The sequence below is a fragment of the Mytilus edulis genome, chromosome 5 (genome assembly GCF_963676685.1).
Source record: "Mytilus edulis chromosome 5, xbMytEdul2.2, whole genome shotgun sequence".
NCBI lineage: Eukaryota > Metazoa > Mollusca > Bivalvia > Mytilida > Mytilidae > Mytilus > Mytilus edulis.
In genome coordinates this window covers 4492656-4507530 of record NC_092348.1, presented here as the reverse complement: position 1 = coordinate 4507530, position 14875 = coordinate 4492656, and the positions used below count along the sequence as shown (strand labels likewise).

Below are 14875 nucleotides of genomic sequence, written 5' to 3'. Positions count from 1 at the left end.
CCGTCAGTCATATGTCCAATGTCCTTGACCTCCTTGTCATGGTTCAGTGACTACTTGAAAAAAGTTCCGATTTTTTGAAATGTTAATTTCTCTCTTATTATAAGTACATTGTAATAGGATAACTACATTTGGTATGTGCCTGTCAGACAGTTTTCACTTGACCTCGAACTCATTTCATGGATCAGTGAACAAGGTTAAGGTTTGGTGGTCAAGTCCATATCTGAGATACTATAAGCAATAGGTCTTGTATATTCGGTGTATGGAAGCAGTGTAAGGTGTACATGTCCAACTGGCAGGTGTTATCTGACCTTGACCTCATTTTCATGGTTCAGTGGTTATAGTTAAGTTTTTGTGTTTTGGTCTGTTTTTCTTGTATTGTATGCAATAGGTCTACTATATTTTGTGTATGGAATGATTGTAGGGTGTACATGTCTAACTGGCAGGTGTCATCTGACCTTGACCTCAATTTCATGGTTCAGTCGTCAAAGTTAAGTTTTTGATTTTCAGTCTTTTTTTCTAATACTATATGCAACAGGTCAAATATATTTAGTGTATGGAAATATTTTATGATCTATCAATATGTCAGTCATGCAGGTTTTATTTGACCTTGGCCTCATTTTCATGGTTTATTGCTCAGTGTTAAGTGTGTGTTTAGGTCTGTTTTTCTTAAACTATAACAAATAGGTCAACTATATTTGTTGTATAGAAGAACTGTTAGCTGTACATGCCTGCCTGGCATGGTTTATCTGACCTTTACCTCATTTCATGGTTCAAGACTATCAACATAATATCAATGATTAGTAAAGAAGGCGTGACATATCAGTGTGTGCACTCTTGTGGCTCACATAAACATGCTTATGTCCTGATATAAATGCAACATTTACCACTTTAAGTTATGTAGCTTCTATCGTCACATAGAGGAACCAAAAACAACGAAGAGCAACAAGCAAAAAATGGTTAAAATCAATTAACACGATAATCTCAAGGTTTCTTTTAATGGACCAAATACTCGACAGTAATCTAAAAGGATAGCAGAAACAAAAAGAGGAATATCTGTTTACACTGATTGTGTTCAGGTAAAAATAGCTCAAGTTATGTTTCTCTAGACAAAAATTCAAATCAGTACACATCCTATGGATTTTGTGTAAAGAAATCAAAAGCATGGCCTCTCAAAATACCAATACATGAGTATTCAACAAGTAGGACCAAACGTGGAGGCAACTTACTTTACAGTCAAACTCAGACTTTGCTATCTTGTGTTTTTTTGTGTCTTGTTGCATATTTTGTATGTTTTTTTGCCAATTTGATGAGTCAATCTTTCTCCATCTGATTTTTATGCCCCACCTACGATAAGAGAGGGGCATTATGTTTTCTGGTCTGTAGGTCCGTTCTTTCGTTGTCCGTCCCTCTTTAGGTTAAAGATTTTGGTTAAGGCAGTTTTTGAAGAATTGGAAGTCCAATCAACTTAAAACTTAGTACACATGTTCCCTATGATTTGATCTTTCTAATTTTAATGCCAAATTAGTTTTTTTACCCCAATTTCACGGTCCACTGAAAATAGTAAAGCATTCGTGTACTATGATTTTTTTGTATTTGTCCTCCAACTTTAGTTTGCCTCAACCAAATGTTATGAAACTTATACACCATGCTGATTACTTCAAAACTCAGATCAATAAAACATTTGGGAGTCGTCACTTTTACCGTTCTTCAGTAATTCCCTTTATATGATATGCGAGTAGGGGCATTGGACACATTCCTTATTTAATCAAACTTGAAATATTATAACAGATGTATTTATATTCATTTGAATAAGGTTGTTTTCTATCTAATGCAGCTCAAAGTTTTCTATCTAATGCAGCTCAAATATAAGCTTTCACACATTCATAATTTATAACTTTCCAAACTTGATTTCTAGTTAACCTTATGATGATTGTGACAGAATATAAGTTCCCCCATAATATTTGTTCTTAAGAACTTTTAGCATATAACAAAAGTTTCATTGGGAACTTTCCTTATATAATATTTTATCCAATGCTATAAGAAAATTTCCTTCTCAAAGGATAAAATATTACATAAGGAAAGTTCCCAATGGAACTTTTGTCATATGCTAAAAGTTCTTTGGAATATTAGAATGATTAGTATGGACAACGTTTTATATTATAAAAGTTCCAGGAATATTTGCTATATTATAAAAGTTCTAGGAATATTTGTTACATTAAAAAAGTTCCAGGCATATTGGAATATTGGCTATATTATAAATGTTCCAGGAATAGTTATCATGGTTACTAGATGATTAAAGTTCTAGAAATATTTATTATACAGGGATCGGAAGTGAAAAGTATCACACTTATTGAAACATCTATCTCAAATTTCATCTTTTTCTTTTATTTTAAGTAAATAACAACATACAGTTTGAAATCACATTCAGTACAAGTATTTTATTATAACAATTTAAATATAATCCTACAAAATAATATACATCTATATTGCACATAAGTTTTCATATATATAACAAAAGAGTAGTAATTGAATCAAACAGGATCTTATGATGAGGTCATCTTTTTAGTCCCTTTAAATCAATATCAAAACATAATTAATCTTGACAGAGTTTACTCAAACCAGTAAATATTCCCGAAATATTTGATAACCAATATATAAACATTTCTGAGATAATTTGTACCTCTGACTACATTCTTTTTAAATTATGGTAACACAACTGTACTGAAAAGAGATCCCCTGTATAGTAATGAGAACTGAGATACCTTCTTATTCAAAATCTAAATGTTACTTCATTTCATAAATCTTGAGTTCATAAGTCCAATTGCTGCAAATCTATTCAATTTACTACTATAATATAACATCTATTTAAGTCGCTGACCAGTAAGGTACAATATCAGTAATTCATCTTTTGGTCAACTGGTTGATATTACCATTATCTACTGGTCAACATTCATTAACCTTGATTTTCTCCCAGGAAATATTGTAGATTTAGCTGAAGAAGAAATAAATAAATAAAACTAAAATTTCTCTGATATGTGACTTTGAATTAATACAAAGACAATGTGCCAGGGCTTCCAAAACGGTCATATATTCCGGACATTTGTATAATGTCCGGTAAAAGTCTGGCTGGGCAAAGCATGAAACGGTCATATATTTTTTAGATTTCAAGGCTTTTTGATTGAGTCCAAAAGATTGAAATTATAAGAAATTAGTTTATCAACATGATTTGATGAAAAATTAATAAAGGTCGTCAGAACTACGTTGTTTGAACAAGAACACTTGTGTGCATGTGCACAGGTGGAAAATTCAATTATGCATCCTACATTTTTTCAAAAATGCTAAAATTATCATTGATACCTGTATCTAACGTTCATTTCAATTATTTTGTTGAAGAAATAACGTGGAAAGAGCTTTACTCAGTTGTGTTTTGTAAACGTACACAGATTTTACGTATCTGTTTATGGTCCATATTTAACCATTGTCAAGTCAACATGTGATTTTAAAAACGAAAGTAAAGTTTTTGACAATGTCATTTTGCACAAATAAAGAGTCTAAGGCAGATATGAGCACGCTGATGTGCACACTTTGAATGATGCATTGCCAATTTAACAGTTTACATCCGTACATCAAATTCATATCATATCAAAGTAAAGTTTAAAATCGTTTTTTTTATGTAATGCCAATCATTGGAATGGCCATCTGATTACCTGAATTGCTTTTTGTGACTTAGTCTTATTGGATTAAAATCAGGATCAGATATAAAATGTCGGCTGGCTCAAATATTTTTTGGAAGCCTTGCAATGTGCAGTAATTAATCAAAGAAAACGTTCTACACTTATACACATCGGACATAGAAATTACCTTAATTGTCCTAATCAGAATCGAAATAATTGATGCAAGCTATACTTTATGGTAGTTATGGGTAGGCATTATACTCATGTTATTTTAGCTTGGGCAAAAACAATCAAGAATATAATGTCTATCCATGTTAAAACTACAATAAAGTATAGCTTGCATCAATTATTTCTTTAATCAAAAGAGTAATAATCTTGAAATGAAAATATGCAGAAAACAATATCGAAGTCTCGTTTTTTTCACTCTGCAAGGCAAGACAAAAAAAAGCTATTTTCAAATATCTTTTCTTTCCTGATAGTTATTTGCAATTTATAAAATACAAAGACTAAATATAAATGAATTGTAGTAATTAATTTGTAGCTAACACTTCATTTATTTAGAACATTTCAATAAAGAATGAATACTTTATGTTTAACTACATAGTACTGAGAGCAAACAACTCCTTAAGTACAATGAACTGACCTGGTGGCTTAGTAATCATTGATGTTAGATGTACAAAAGGCTCTAGTAAAGATTGTCTTGTCTGGACTGAAGCTTCCCATAGTCTCACTGTAATTAAATAAATATTGATTTTTATTATTTTGTCTATATCTTTTTTTTTGGTTTCTTGAAGCTGCAACTTCAACAAGTCGTATGTAATGAAATTCAAAAAATATATAACTGTTTTGACCAATGCTTTTATGTCAAAAGTTTATGTATCTGTAATATATACGAGAATGCTGCTTTTTTGTGCCTATCATAACTCCACTGCTGATTCATCAAGTTTCAGAAACCAGGAAGTAGATATCTGACAGAAAAATGAACACAAGTTAGATGTCATTATTTTTGAACTGCTGACCAATATGAATTAATCTTGAATCATTCTTTTAAAAAGTATTGGAGAAAATGTGACAAAAAATTTCATGTTCAGTCAACATATTGATAAATTCAAAGTATTAGCAAACAGGAAGTATTGTTCCGACATCAATTTATTATTGTACTGGACAAAATATGTAGTTGATCTGTATTATTTGCTAATGAACTGACTGATTGACAAGTGACTGTTATATAGAAGTGCATTTTAGAAATCCTTCGATACCTCGGTCAGACTTTGATTTTGAATGTAGAACTCACAACTTAGAATATATTGACTCATACAAATATTTGGGACTTTGGTTTGATTGTACAATTAAATGAGACTTACCTTAAGTCGAAATTTGATTGTAATTTTGTTGAACCTATTTATGCTGAGAGTTAACATGAGATGCGCACGCAGATCGTAGAGGTCACTTTTCAGAGAATGTAACAGAGCACATAAGCACATGATACACCGAAAGAAAACTGGGTGGGAATACGAGTGATAGGGAGGGCATGTTAACTCTCAGCATAAATAGGTTCAACAAAATTACAATCAAATTTCGACTTAAGGTAAGTCTCATTTAATTGTACAATTTTATTGAACCTATATGCTGAGAGTACCATGAGATTTCAGAGATATGTGATCTGTTACTCAAGTTCATTTACAGCCTTATCAATCATGATTTATTATAGGCTTAAAAAACACAAGATGTTGTATCAACTTTGTATTCTATCAAAGTACAAAAGTAAATTAAATCAAACCACATTGACATATAATGCACGTTATGCTAAATTTTAAAATGTCATTGATAGTAAATCTAACATATGCATTATCATACTTATGTTATACATGAGACTTATCAGCATTTGATAAAATATGACTTCTCAAAACCTTCACACTATAATTATCATTATAATTTTGTTTTGATACAGGTTTATCATAAAATTTTCTGAATGTTGATTCATTTGACCAACCTGCCGCTTTTAAAATTGTATCAATTGAAGTAGCACACCGTAGTGCTGCAGATGTACTTGCTGATCTAGTACTATGTGGTTTATATATAGTTATGTCTACACCAGCCGATTGCAATACAATTTTAACCCAACGTCCAAGCGTGTCTTTAGACACATGCGAGTATGGTTTTATACAGCTCAAAATTAACTTTTGAGTTTTCCGAAAACATGATGTTCTAGCTAAATACTCTTTTAGAACAGTTACAATACACAGACTTTTATCCTCAATAAAAGCTGGCAACTCTATTGGTTGTAAATGCCTCCCTGGCTTTGAACATTTTAATAAACTTCTCACATCTATATATATGTTACTATCTGTAACAGTGATATCATCTAAATCTAAGCTATGAATGGTTTGTAACCTTTGACCTGTTAACAATAATAGCAGTGTAACTAGCTTATAGGTTAAAACACGCAAAGATAACATATAAACTGGTGATAATGTTTTCAAATATTTCAGCACTACTTCAACATCCCAGGTTCTTTGATATCTGGGTAATGATGGTTTCAGATTGAATATGCCTTTCAAAAATCGCTTAACCAATGGCCATTGTCCAACAGTTTTCTCTTGATTTACAGACATAAACGACGATAACATACTTCTGGCAGTATTAATAGCACTGTAACCTAAACCTATTTCATATAACGAAGTTAAAAATTCTAAAACATTTAACTCAGTGGCTTTAAATGAATTAATTTCCCGTTCACTGCAAAATAGCAACCATCTTTTGAAATATGTCCAATATTGTTGTCGAGTAGCTGGTTTCCAAGATGCAATGATGATTTCGGAAGATTCCTTTGATAATCCATAATTTTGCAAGATTTCCCCGATATCCTGAAAACTGCTAATCGCAATTTCACCAAATGATGCTCCTTTGTTGGAGTCTGGGGTTGATACAGAAGATTTTTTCGATTGTTTATGATGAATGACTGTGCCACAATCCGATGAAGTATTTGTGGAAACCAATTCTGAGTGTTCCACAATGGTGCCACTAATGTCATGTCTGCTTGATCCTGGTCCACCTTTTGCAATATCTTCCCAATCAGACTGAAAGGTGAAAAGCAATAACAATTAATATTTCTCCATTTTACAGAAAATGCATCTACTGCTTCAGCATATTTATCAGGCAAATAAGAGAAATAACGTGGTAATTGATGATTAAATTTAGATGCAAATAAATCCACATCATGTGGTCCAAATAAACAATCAATAATATTAAAAACATCATCATGCAATTTCCACTCAATATCCACATTTATTGATCTTGATAGCCTATCTGCTTCTATATTAGCAACTCCTGGCAAATGACAAGCAGTGACCCAAATTTTCCTTTGTATACACCAAATCCACAATTCCTTTGTCAAATTGTTTAACTTTACAATGCGGCCACCCATTTTATTAATGTAATTCACTGCGACCATGTTATCTAAATACACTTTTACATGAACGTTGTTTCTTGACGAACAAAACCAAATTAAAGCTAAATATGCTGCCTTAAGCTCTAGAAAATTAATATGGTTTTTCTGTTCTTCATTTGACCAAAACCCTTTGGTTTTGAACAATGTATCTTGCACAACTGCACCCCAACCAGTGTTTGAACTATCAGTGTTAAGAATAAATTGCGGATCTGTTAAAGTCATTGGCTTGAAACTACTATTTATATTATTAACCCACCAATTTAAATCTGAAATATTTCCATCTGACAAAGTCATTTTTGCATCAAAATTTCCATAATTTTGTTTTAACAATAAATCTTTTGTAATTTCTAAAGACTTTATGTATAATGGTGCATACTGTACACCTGGTTCCGTTGCTACTAATTTTCCAATAACTTGTGCAAACTCTCTTATCGTAATCTCTTTCTTGAGAATTAACCGACTACATAATTTAATTATATTGTCTGCCTTTTCTGTTGTTACTCTAATACACATTGTTATTGAATTAATTACAAAACCCAAAAATACAATAATTTGAGTAGGTTGAAGTACAGATTTATCTGGGTGTATGGTAAACCCAAGATGATCTAATAATTGTACTGTGTCAATTATATTACTTTGACATCCAGAAAAGGTTTTGCTCACAAGTAAACTATCATCAATATATGGTGTGTTGCAATGTCCTTTACTTCTCAGTTTGGAAAATACAACTTTTAAAATTTTTGTGAAAATTCGCGGTGCTGTTGTTAATCCATTTGGCAAACAAGTGTATTCATACAGAACTTCATTCCAATAAAATCTAAGATATTTCCTATCTTTTTCATTGATGCTAACAGAATAATATGCATCTTTTAAATCAACAGAACCAAACCAGCAATCTTGTGTAATATTTGTTATTGCTGTTTTAAAAGTTTCCATTTTAAAATGTATTTGTTCAATATCAAGGTTTAACTGCTTTAAATTTAAAATTACTCGATAAGTACCATCTTTTTTGGGTCTCACAAAAATATTTGAAACATACTGATCCTTAATTGGAGTAACAGGTTGAATAATTGTTTTTGAAATAAACTTATCTATTTCAGTTTGTACATATTCATTTTCTTCACTGCTGAATACAAGTGGGTATGGCATAATAAGCTGTGTAGGAATGTTTTCAAATTCTAACTGATAACCTTTAATAATATTTAAAATCCAATAGTCTGATGTTAATTCCTTCCATCGATGAAAAAACTTTGAAATTTTCCCCCCAATAAAATTATTAGGAAGATTTTGAATTGTTAATGCAGTTAAATCAATCAAGTGATCATTTGTACTTACACCACTTTCAGAAATAACATGATCTACTTTTTGTCTTTGTTTTTCTTCTTGTTGAAGGTCTTGCTGCGGTCTAAAAAACCATCATCATCATATTTTCTTGTTCTTTTGATTGGTTTTCCTCCATCAATTTGGCGTTTCCTTTTCCCAAACTTATGAGGAAATCCACGCCCTCCATGGCCATGATGGCTACGTCCCCTGTTAGAAGACTGATATGAGTTCTTGGGATTATCATATGTATAAATATGGTCCTTCCCAACTTTTTTGCACACACTATGCTCTGCATCTAGTTCTTTGATTTTTTCCTTAATATCATCCCCAAACAGCATGTCAGTGACTGGTGTGGTATCATCACATAGACCTTTATACTGGGTTTGAATGTCGTCTTTGATGAAACTCCTTCGCCTGAAGGTTATTTCACTATAACACGCTTGAAATAGCTGGTACGTATCTCTGCACGTGACTGCATATGCTTGCAGTTCCTCTCTGGACATTCCTTCTTTCTTTGAAGATTTTTCCACAAACATATCCATCATATACATCAATGGACACGCTGTTTTAGACAAGAGATTCTGTAATCGTTGTAATTTTATATCCACATCTTTATTTCGTAGTGACATTTGTTTCCAAATACCTACAATTATAATATAAATTTAGTAAATATATTCACTAAAAAAAAAATTATAGTGTGTATGTAAATGATTTTTACACAATATTCATACGTGTACACATTTCACATATTATTGCGAGTTTTTAATCATTTATAAAACTATTTTATTTATAATAAATTGATTTGCACACTTGATTTTTCAAAAAATATGAATTTTATTAAATTGCAATTTAATTGCATTTAAAATCCTCACCTATGTTGACTCGTGGAACTTTTAGACTGCTCACATTGGCAGGCTTATCATATTTCTTTGTGAGGTCTTTGTATTTTTCCTCATTGACTCGTGTCCTCAGTCCCTGGTTCATGTATGAGGCTAAACCAGGATTAATTTTTGGACCAGTCTTTTCGTCTGAACTAATGAAGTCTTTCATGGATTCCAAGACATTTTCATTTTCTGCCTTTTCAACATCCACTTCATTCTCAGAACATGCTTCATCATCGCTATCGTAACTTTCGTCACTCGAAATATCTGAATATAATTCAGACGGTGCAGATATGTTTTTAGTTTGATTATTGTTCATATCATTATCAAACAAACTGTCCAATTGCGATTGGTAATCATCCTTTTTAGGTTTATTTTTAACGACCTTTCTTGGTCCGGCCATTGTTGCCGATTGTCTAGGGTTTACCTTTGTTGAACTTTGTATAGGATCAGTTTTAGAATTCTGATTTTTCATCAAAGTTTGGATATACAATTGATTTTGCAGTAGCATATTGTAAATATCAGGTATGACCACTTCCGGAGTGTGAGTGGCAGGAGCATTGCTTATGGCTCCTCCTCCAACATTAATGTTTTCAATGCTTGCTTGAAACCCACTGATATTGTTATCATAACCTGGCGAAATAAGTTGCCTGTGGTCATTCATAATGCTAAAAATATTGTCACTTTTGGAACTAGTCTTGGCCGTGCCAGACAGTTCTGATACCGAGTCAATGCTCGAATGTTCAGCCATTTCATTAACAAATGTTTGCTGACAACGTGACAAATTATCCATCACCAACTACATCGTAAGAATATTAATCCATCCAAAAACTATATCAAATCGTAAAGTTTGTATTCCAAATGTCACAATTATATTAAATTCCAGTTCAAAACAATTAAGATATCCATTATTTTCAAATAAACATAAGAGGGATAAATTCCATGACTTGACCTCATACGACCAAATACGCTAGTGACCTCTACGATCTGCGTGCGCATCTCATGGTACTCTCAGCATATAGGTTCAATAAAATGAGTCTTAACACTAGAAAAGGCAGTTACAGAACTTTCTAAATCAGCCAGTAGAGCTTTGGGAGCCCTGGTTGGTAAATTCATAGCGACAGGTGGTATGACCTGGATCGTTTATCACAAACTTTATACGACGATGGTAGAACCAGTTCTATTCTATGGTAGTGCTGTTTGGGGATACAAATCCCACTGAGTAATCAACAATGTACAGAACAAAGCTGCAAAATACTTTCTTCGGTTGGGAAGCGAAGCTCCAACACAGCGGTGCACAGAGATCTTGGACTAATCTCATGTTATACGAAGCAAAAACTATCATGCCTACGTCTAAAATGTAAGATCATAAGAGTTAACGATGATAGACTTATATCAAAAGTAGCAGCGTGGACCTCGCGTGACGAAAAGGGTGGCATCATCAAATAGACAAACTTGTAAAAGATATACATGTTGCTGATATTGTACACAACACCACTTTCAGTGTTAAAACAGTGATGCGCCTCATAATTGAAAAACTAACGAACTTTGACCAGACTGATTTCGAGAAAGATTAATATGATGACAGAAACAATGCTAACGGCAACAAGCTAAGAACTTATCGTATTTACAAGCAAAGCGTTAAAACAGAACAGTATATTCTCTCGCTTTTACCAAGAAATGTAACTTGAACTATGGCATTATTCCGCAGTGGATCGCTACCCCTAGCTGTAGAGACAGGGAGACACCAGACCGCAGATTCCATTGAATAATAGACTATGTAAATTTTGTAAATTGAATGATATTAAACACGAAACTGACTTTTTAATGATTTGCACTCTGTATGAAGACATTAGATATGAATTGTTTCAAAAGGCACGTCAATGTATTGAAAATTTTGAAAACATGAGTACAGAGCTCCAGTTCAATGCTTTAATGACATGTAATGACATTCAAGTAACACTGTCCTACTCTATTCACAAATTTTATGTCAGGAGAAAAAGTTTTTTATAACATATAATTGTCCATAAAGCCTATTCTTTTTATCAGGGTAAAGAGATAATTTAAAGAAAATATATATTAATTAAGGGAAATAACTTTTGGTACATAAATAATGAAAGCATATGTATTGTAATAGTTTATGTAATATGTCAATAGAACATTTTAAATATATATTTTTTTTTAAATTGTTGAAAGTGGTTTAAATGTACTGTTGATTCAATTTACTTTCTCTTTTTTCTATCACTTTTATCAATTTTAAATTATAATATATAGAAATATTTTATTCTTATCGCAGTTTTACCCATAATTTTGTTTAGTCGTTAGACACAATTTTTAAACTAGGTGTATTTAATATTCTTACATTTCTTTAAAATCTAATTTTTATTAGTGCTTTTAATTTATCAGGTAAATACATGAGATTTCTTATAATTTCCTTTTTTTTTTTTATTATTTCTTTTTTTTTACATTGTGTGATTGAGCTGTTTTATATGTATATAACAGTGTCTCATAAGTCTTTTTAGGCTAGGTGTTGATTGCACTTGTGTAAATATTTTACTATTGTGTAAGATCAATACATGACACTTTAATAAAATAAATTTATCTTATCTTATCTATAGTAACAACAGATACAATGTAATTACAATAACTCACACTAATTGTTTTTGTCAACAATTGTATTATCTCCGACACCTTAAATTACTGTCAGTCAATATCAATTAAATGTTACACTACTATTACCGGCGTTTTGCATTTGCGCCGATCTGCATTTCATTTGCGCCGATTTTTTCTTTCATTTGCGCCGATTTTTTTTTTCATTTGCGCCGATTTTTTTTACAGGTAAATAACAGGTAAATTACAGGTGAAATGATATAAGAAGATGTGGTATGAGTGCCAATGAGACAACTCTCCATCCCAGTAATGTTATTTTCATTTATCATTAAAGAACTCTTCCGTTAGCCAGTTGTACATATGTTATGAATTGTCAATCATAACATGTATATAACTTGTCTCCTGCTTAAAATCAAGAAATAAAAACCTAAGATAAAAGCACTTTGTTTATTCTAAAATGACGAATTCAAAATATATGTACCGCATTCAAATCCATAAAAACGGAATACATTCAAATCATAAATCTGTTCTTGCCGAGTATGTATAGGCAACGCATCTAATATATTCCTTTCTTATGATTTCGTCTCTTTTATATTTGGCGTAATTGTCGATAACGAAGGCCATCTTTTCTTTGTCTGGCATACGTACTGGTGGGGGCATTTCTAGAGTTCGCATTTTCTCGCAAGGAAGCTATTAAACCAAGAGTTCCAAATGGTGAAGTTGAAATCATCCCTTCGTTAATTTTATGGACGCCATCACGAATTGATTGACCGTTATGGCATGTGTACTTGAACGTTGTCTAAGAATATATGACATTTGTCATCAGAAGGAGCGTCAGACAATGTCAAAAGTGAAGCAGTTATCGATTTCATTTAGGGAAAGGAATGGTAACCCGAAACATTGGGATAGCCATTTACCAATTGCAATGTCACTTGATTTGTCTTTATACTCTGTGATCAGTCAATGTAAAAGTATGAATTTACCTGTAACTTACCTGTAAATCCAATTAGGAAAAAATATAAAATCGGCGCAAATGAAAAAATAAAATCGGCGCAAATGAAAGAATGAAAATTTTCAAAATCGGCGCAAATGTCATACGCCCACTATTACACCTAATTTTTCTGAAACCATACCTTTCTCCTTTGTAGCCCAGGCTTGTGCTGTAGAGAAATCTACCTGTCTAGTTTCTTCTTCTGTCTTGTTACCAATGACAACAATGTGTACCTTCAAAACGTGTAAATAAGGTCATAAATTTTTGTAAGTGTCTTTATTGTAGTAATTTTAAAAATCATATGCAAGGTTAAAACTATCCAAATTACTCATTTTGCATGAAAAGTGAAAATGTTTGTTGCTGAAAAAATCTGCTTTATTTATTTTTTCCCTTCTAAGACCTACAAAATTCGAGAATAATATTATTTGTTGTTTTCATCATTTTATGTGCAAAAATGATAATGTTTTCATTCAATACAAATGTTTCGGTTTATTTTACAATGAAAATATACCCATATAATCGATAGATTTTAAAATGTCTTGAAATAGATGAAAACAACATTATTTACTTTGCTTTTGAAAAAATGGATGCATTCCTTAAATTGAATCCTCAAGAAAAGTCTTGGTAAAAGGTTTTATGAATTTTTCTATAACATTGAAGAGTGATTGATATTGTTATAATGTAGCATCAAAAATTTTGTAAAGCCTATAAAGAAAAAGAATGTCAGAATTACAGATATTTAGGTAAGCCTAGTAAGCCAATTTGGATAACCAGTCTTGTTACTTAAACCTGAATCAATAAAATTGAGAATGGAAATGGGGTAGGTGTCAAAAAGACAACAACCCCAACATAGAACAGACAACAGCAGAAGATCACCAATAGGTCTTCAATGCAGCGAGAAACTCCAACACCCAGAGGCATCCTTCAGCTGGCCCCTAAACAAATATCTAGCCAGGCTTTGTTTGATGGTTTTTATATGTATGTTTTGGGAGCAGTCAGTTGTTGGTTATTGATGTGGATGATCTGTCTGGTATATTCAGTAATTTTTTCTATCATGTCAATGTATTATTTCTTTCAAAAGAAATCTTATAAACAGTAAGATCTTACATTAACCATCTACCACTTAAAATGATATCCATGGCTTACCTCCCTTTTATCTTTATACTTGTCAATATCTTTCTTAATTTTTTCTAATTTTTGAAATGATTCCCAACTGGTCACATCATAAAACAATACAAATCCCTGTAAAAATAATGATAAAGCAACTGTATTTTATAGTTTGGGGTAAGAATGAGTAACTTTTAAAATGAAAAGGGAGTTGTTGTATGGAGATAATATCAAAGAAGATTAGAAATCAACCAGCAGTTTATAATCTTTTGAATTGCAATAAAGTTTGTTCTGACCATTATGCTGGATCTGCCACTATTATACATTTATTGTATAATAATTATAACCTAAATTTTGATCTGATTTCTCATAATTAAAGTCATGATCAGGTACTCCTAGACTAGAACACAAAAAGAAGTGTCCCAAAAATGGCTTCAATACAGTATATGAAGTTAATTTATAAAATTATTTGTTCAGACAAAACCAATTTGTCTGTACAGTGTTTCTATTTAGAAATAACAATGTCCAGTGGCAAGTATTTTCTGAATAGGAATTTTCTTCTTTGGAATAATACAATGTTCAGTGGAAAACATTTTATGCAAATGAATCAATATAATAGGTCTTGTAGAATAGGTTGGCTGTTATATTCTGTAGAGACAGAACATTTGTTATGGTTTATTTGTGCGCAGAGAAGATGGCAATTATCCTGATTTTTTTTATAAAAAACAGTGAATACTGTTAAAACATATTTGGAACAGTTGATATTTTACATACTTACATCAGGGAAACTAAAGTAATGTCTTGGTAAATCTGCTTTACTTCCTTCCTGTTTAAGATA

At 31.8% G+C, this 14875-nt stretch overlaps 2 protein-coding genes across 5 annotated transcripts in view; both read right to left on the bottom strand.

Annotated features, from left to right (window-relative positions):
- Nucleotides 1-2364: 2364 nt before the first annotated feature.
- Nucleotides 2365-14875, bottom strand: part of LOC139525341 (NF-kappa-B inhibitor-interacting Ras-like protein 1) — a 29268-nt gene continuing 16757 nt past the window's right edge. For all 4 annotated transcript variants that reach the window (XM_071320550.1, XM_071320551.1, XM_071320549.1 and 1 more), the window contains 5 exons: nucleotides 14816-14863; nucleotides 14077-14172; nucleotides 13073-13163; nucleotides 4318-4404; nucleotides 2365-2992 (listed from right to left, as the gene is read on the bottom strand). In XM_071320550.1, the coding sequence (XP_071176651.1) occupies nucleotides 2937-2992; nucleotides 4318-4404; nucleotides 13073-13163; nucleotides 14077-14172; nucleotides 14816-14863 (378 nt within the window). In that variant the 3' untranslated portion in view covers nucleotides 2365-2936. The remainder of the gene's footprint in view (nucleotides 2993-4317; nucleotides 4405-13072; nucleotides 13164-14076; nucleotides 14173-14815; nucleotides 14864-14875) is intronic.
- On the bottom strand, nucleotides 5405-10357 carry LOC139525340 (uncharacterized). The gene is made up of 3 exons (XM_071320548.1): nucleotides 9321-10357; nucleotides 8461-9091; nucleotides 5405-6754 (listed from the first exon to the last, which is right to left on the bottom strand). The coding sequence occupies exons 1-2, from the start codon at nucleotides 10120-10122 to the stop codon at nucleotides 8484-8486; spliced, it is 1410 nt and encodes a 469-aa protein (XP_071176649.1). The 5' UTR covers nucleotides 10123-10357; the 3' UTR covers nucleotides 5405-6754; nucleotides 8461-8483.

Bases quoted from the DNA above. Each gene is read 5' to 3' on its own strand.
- LOC139525340 (XM_071320548.1), bottom strand. From the start codon at position 10,122: ATGGATAATTTGTCACGTTGTCAGCAAACATTTGTTAATGAAATGGCT. The intron at 9,092-9,320 runs GTGAGGATTTTA...TTATAATTGTAG, and splicing joins AGTTCCACGAGTCAACATAG to GTATTTGGAAACAAATGTCA.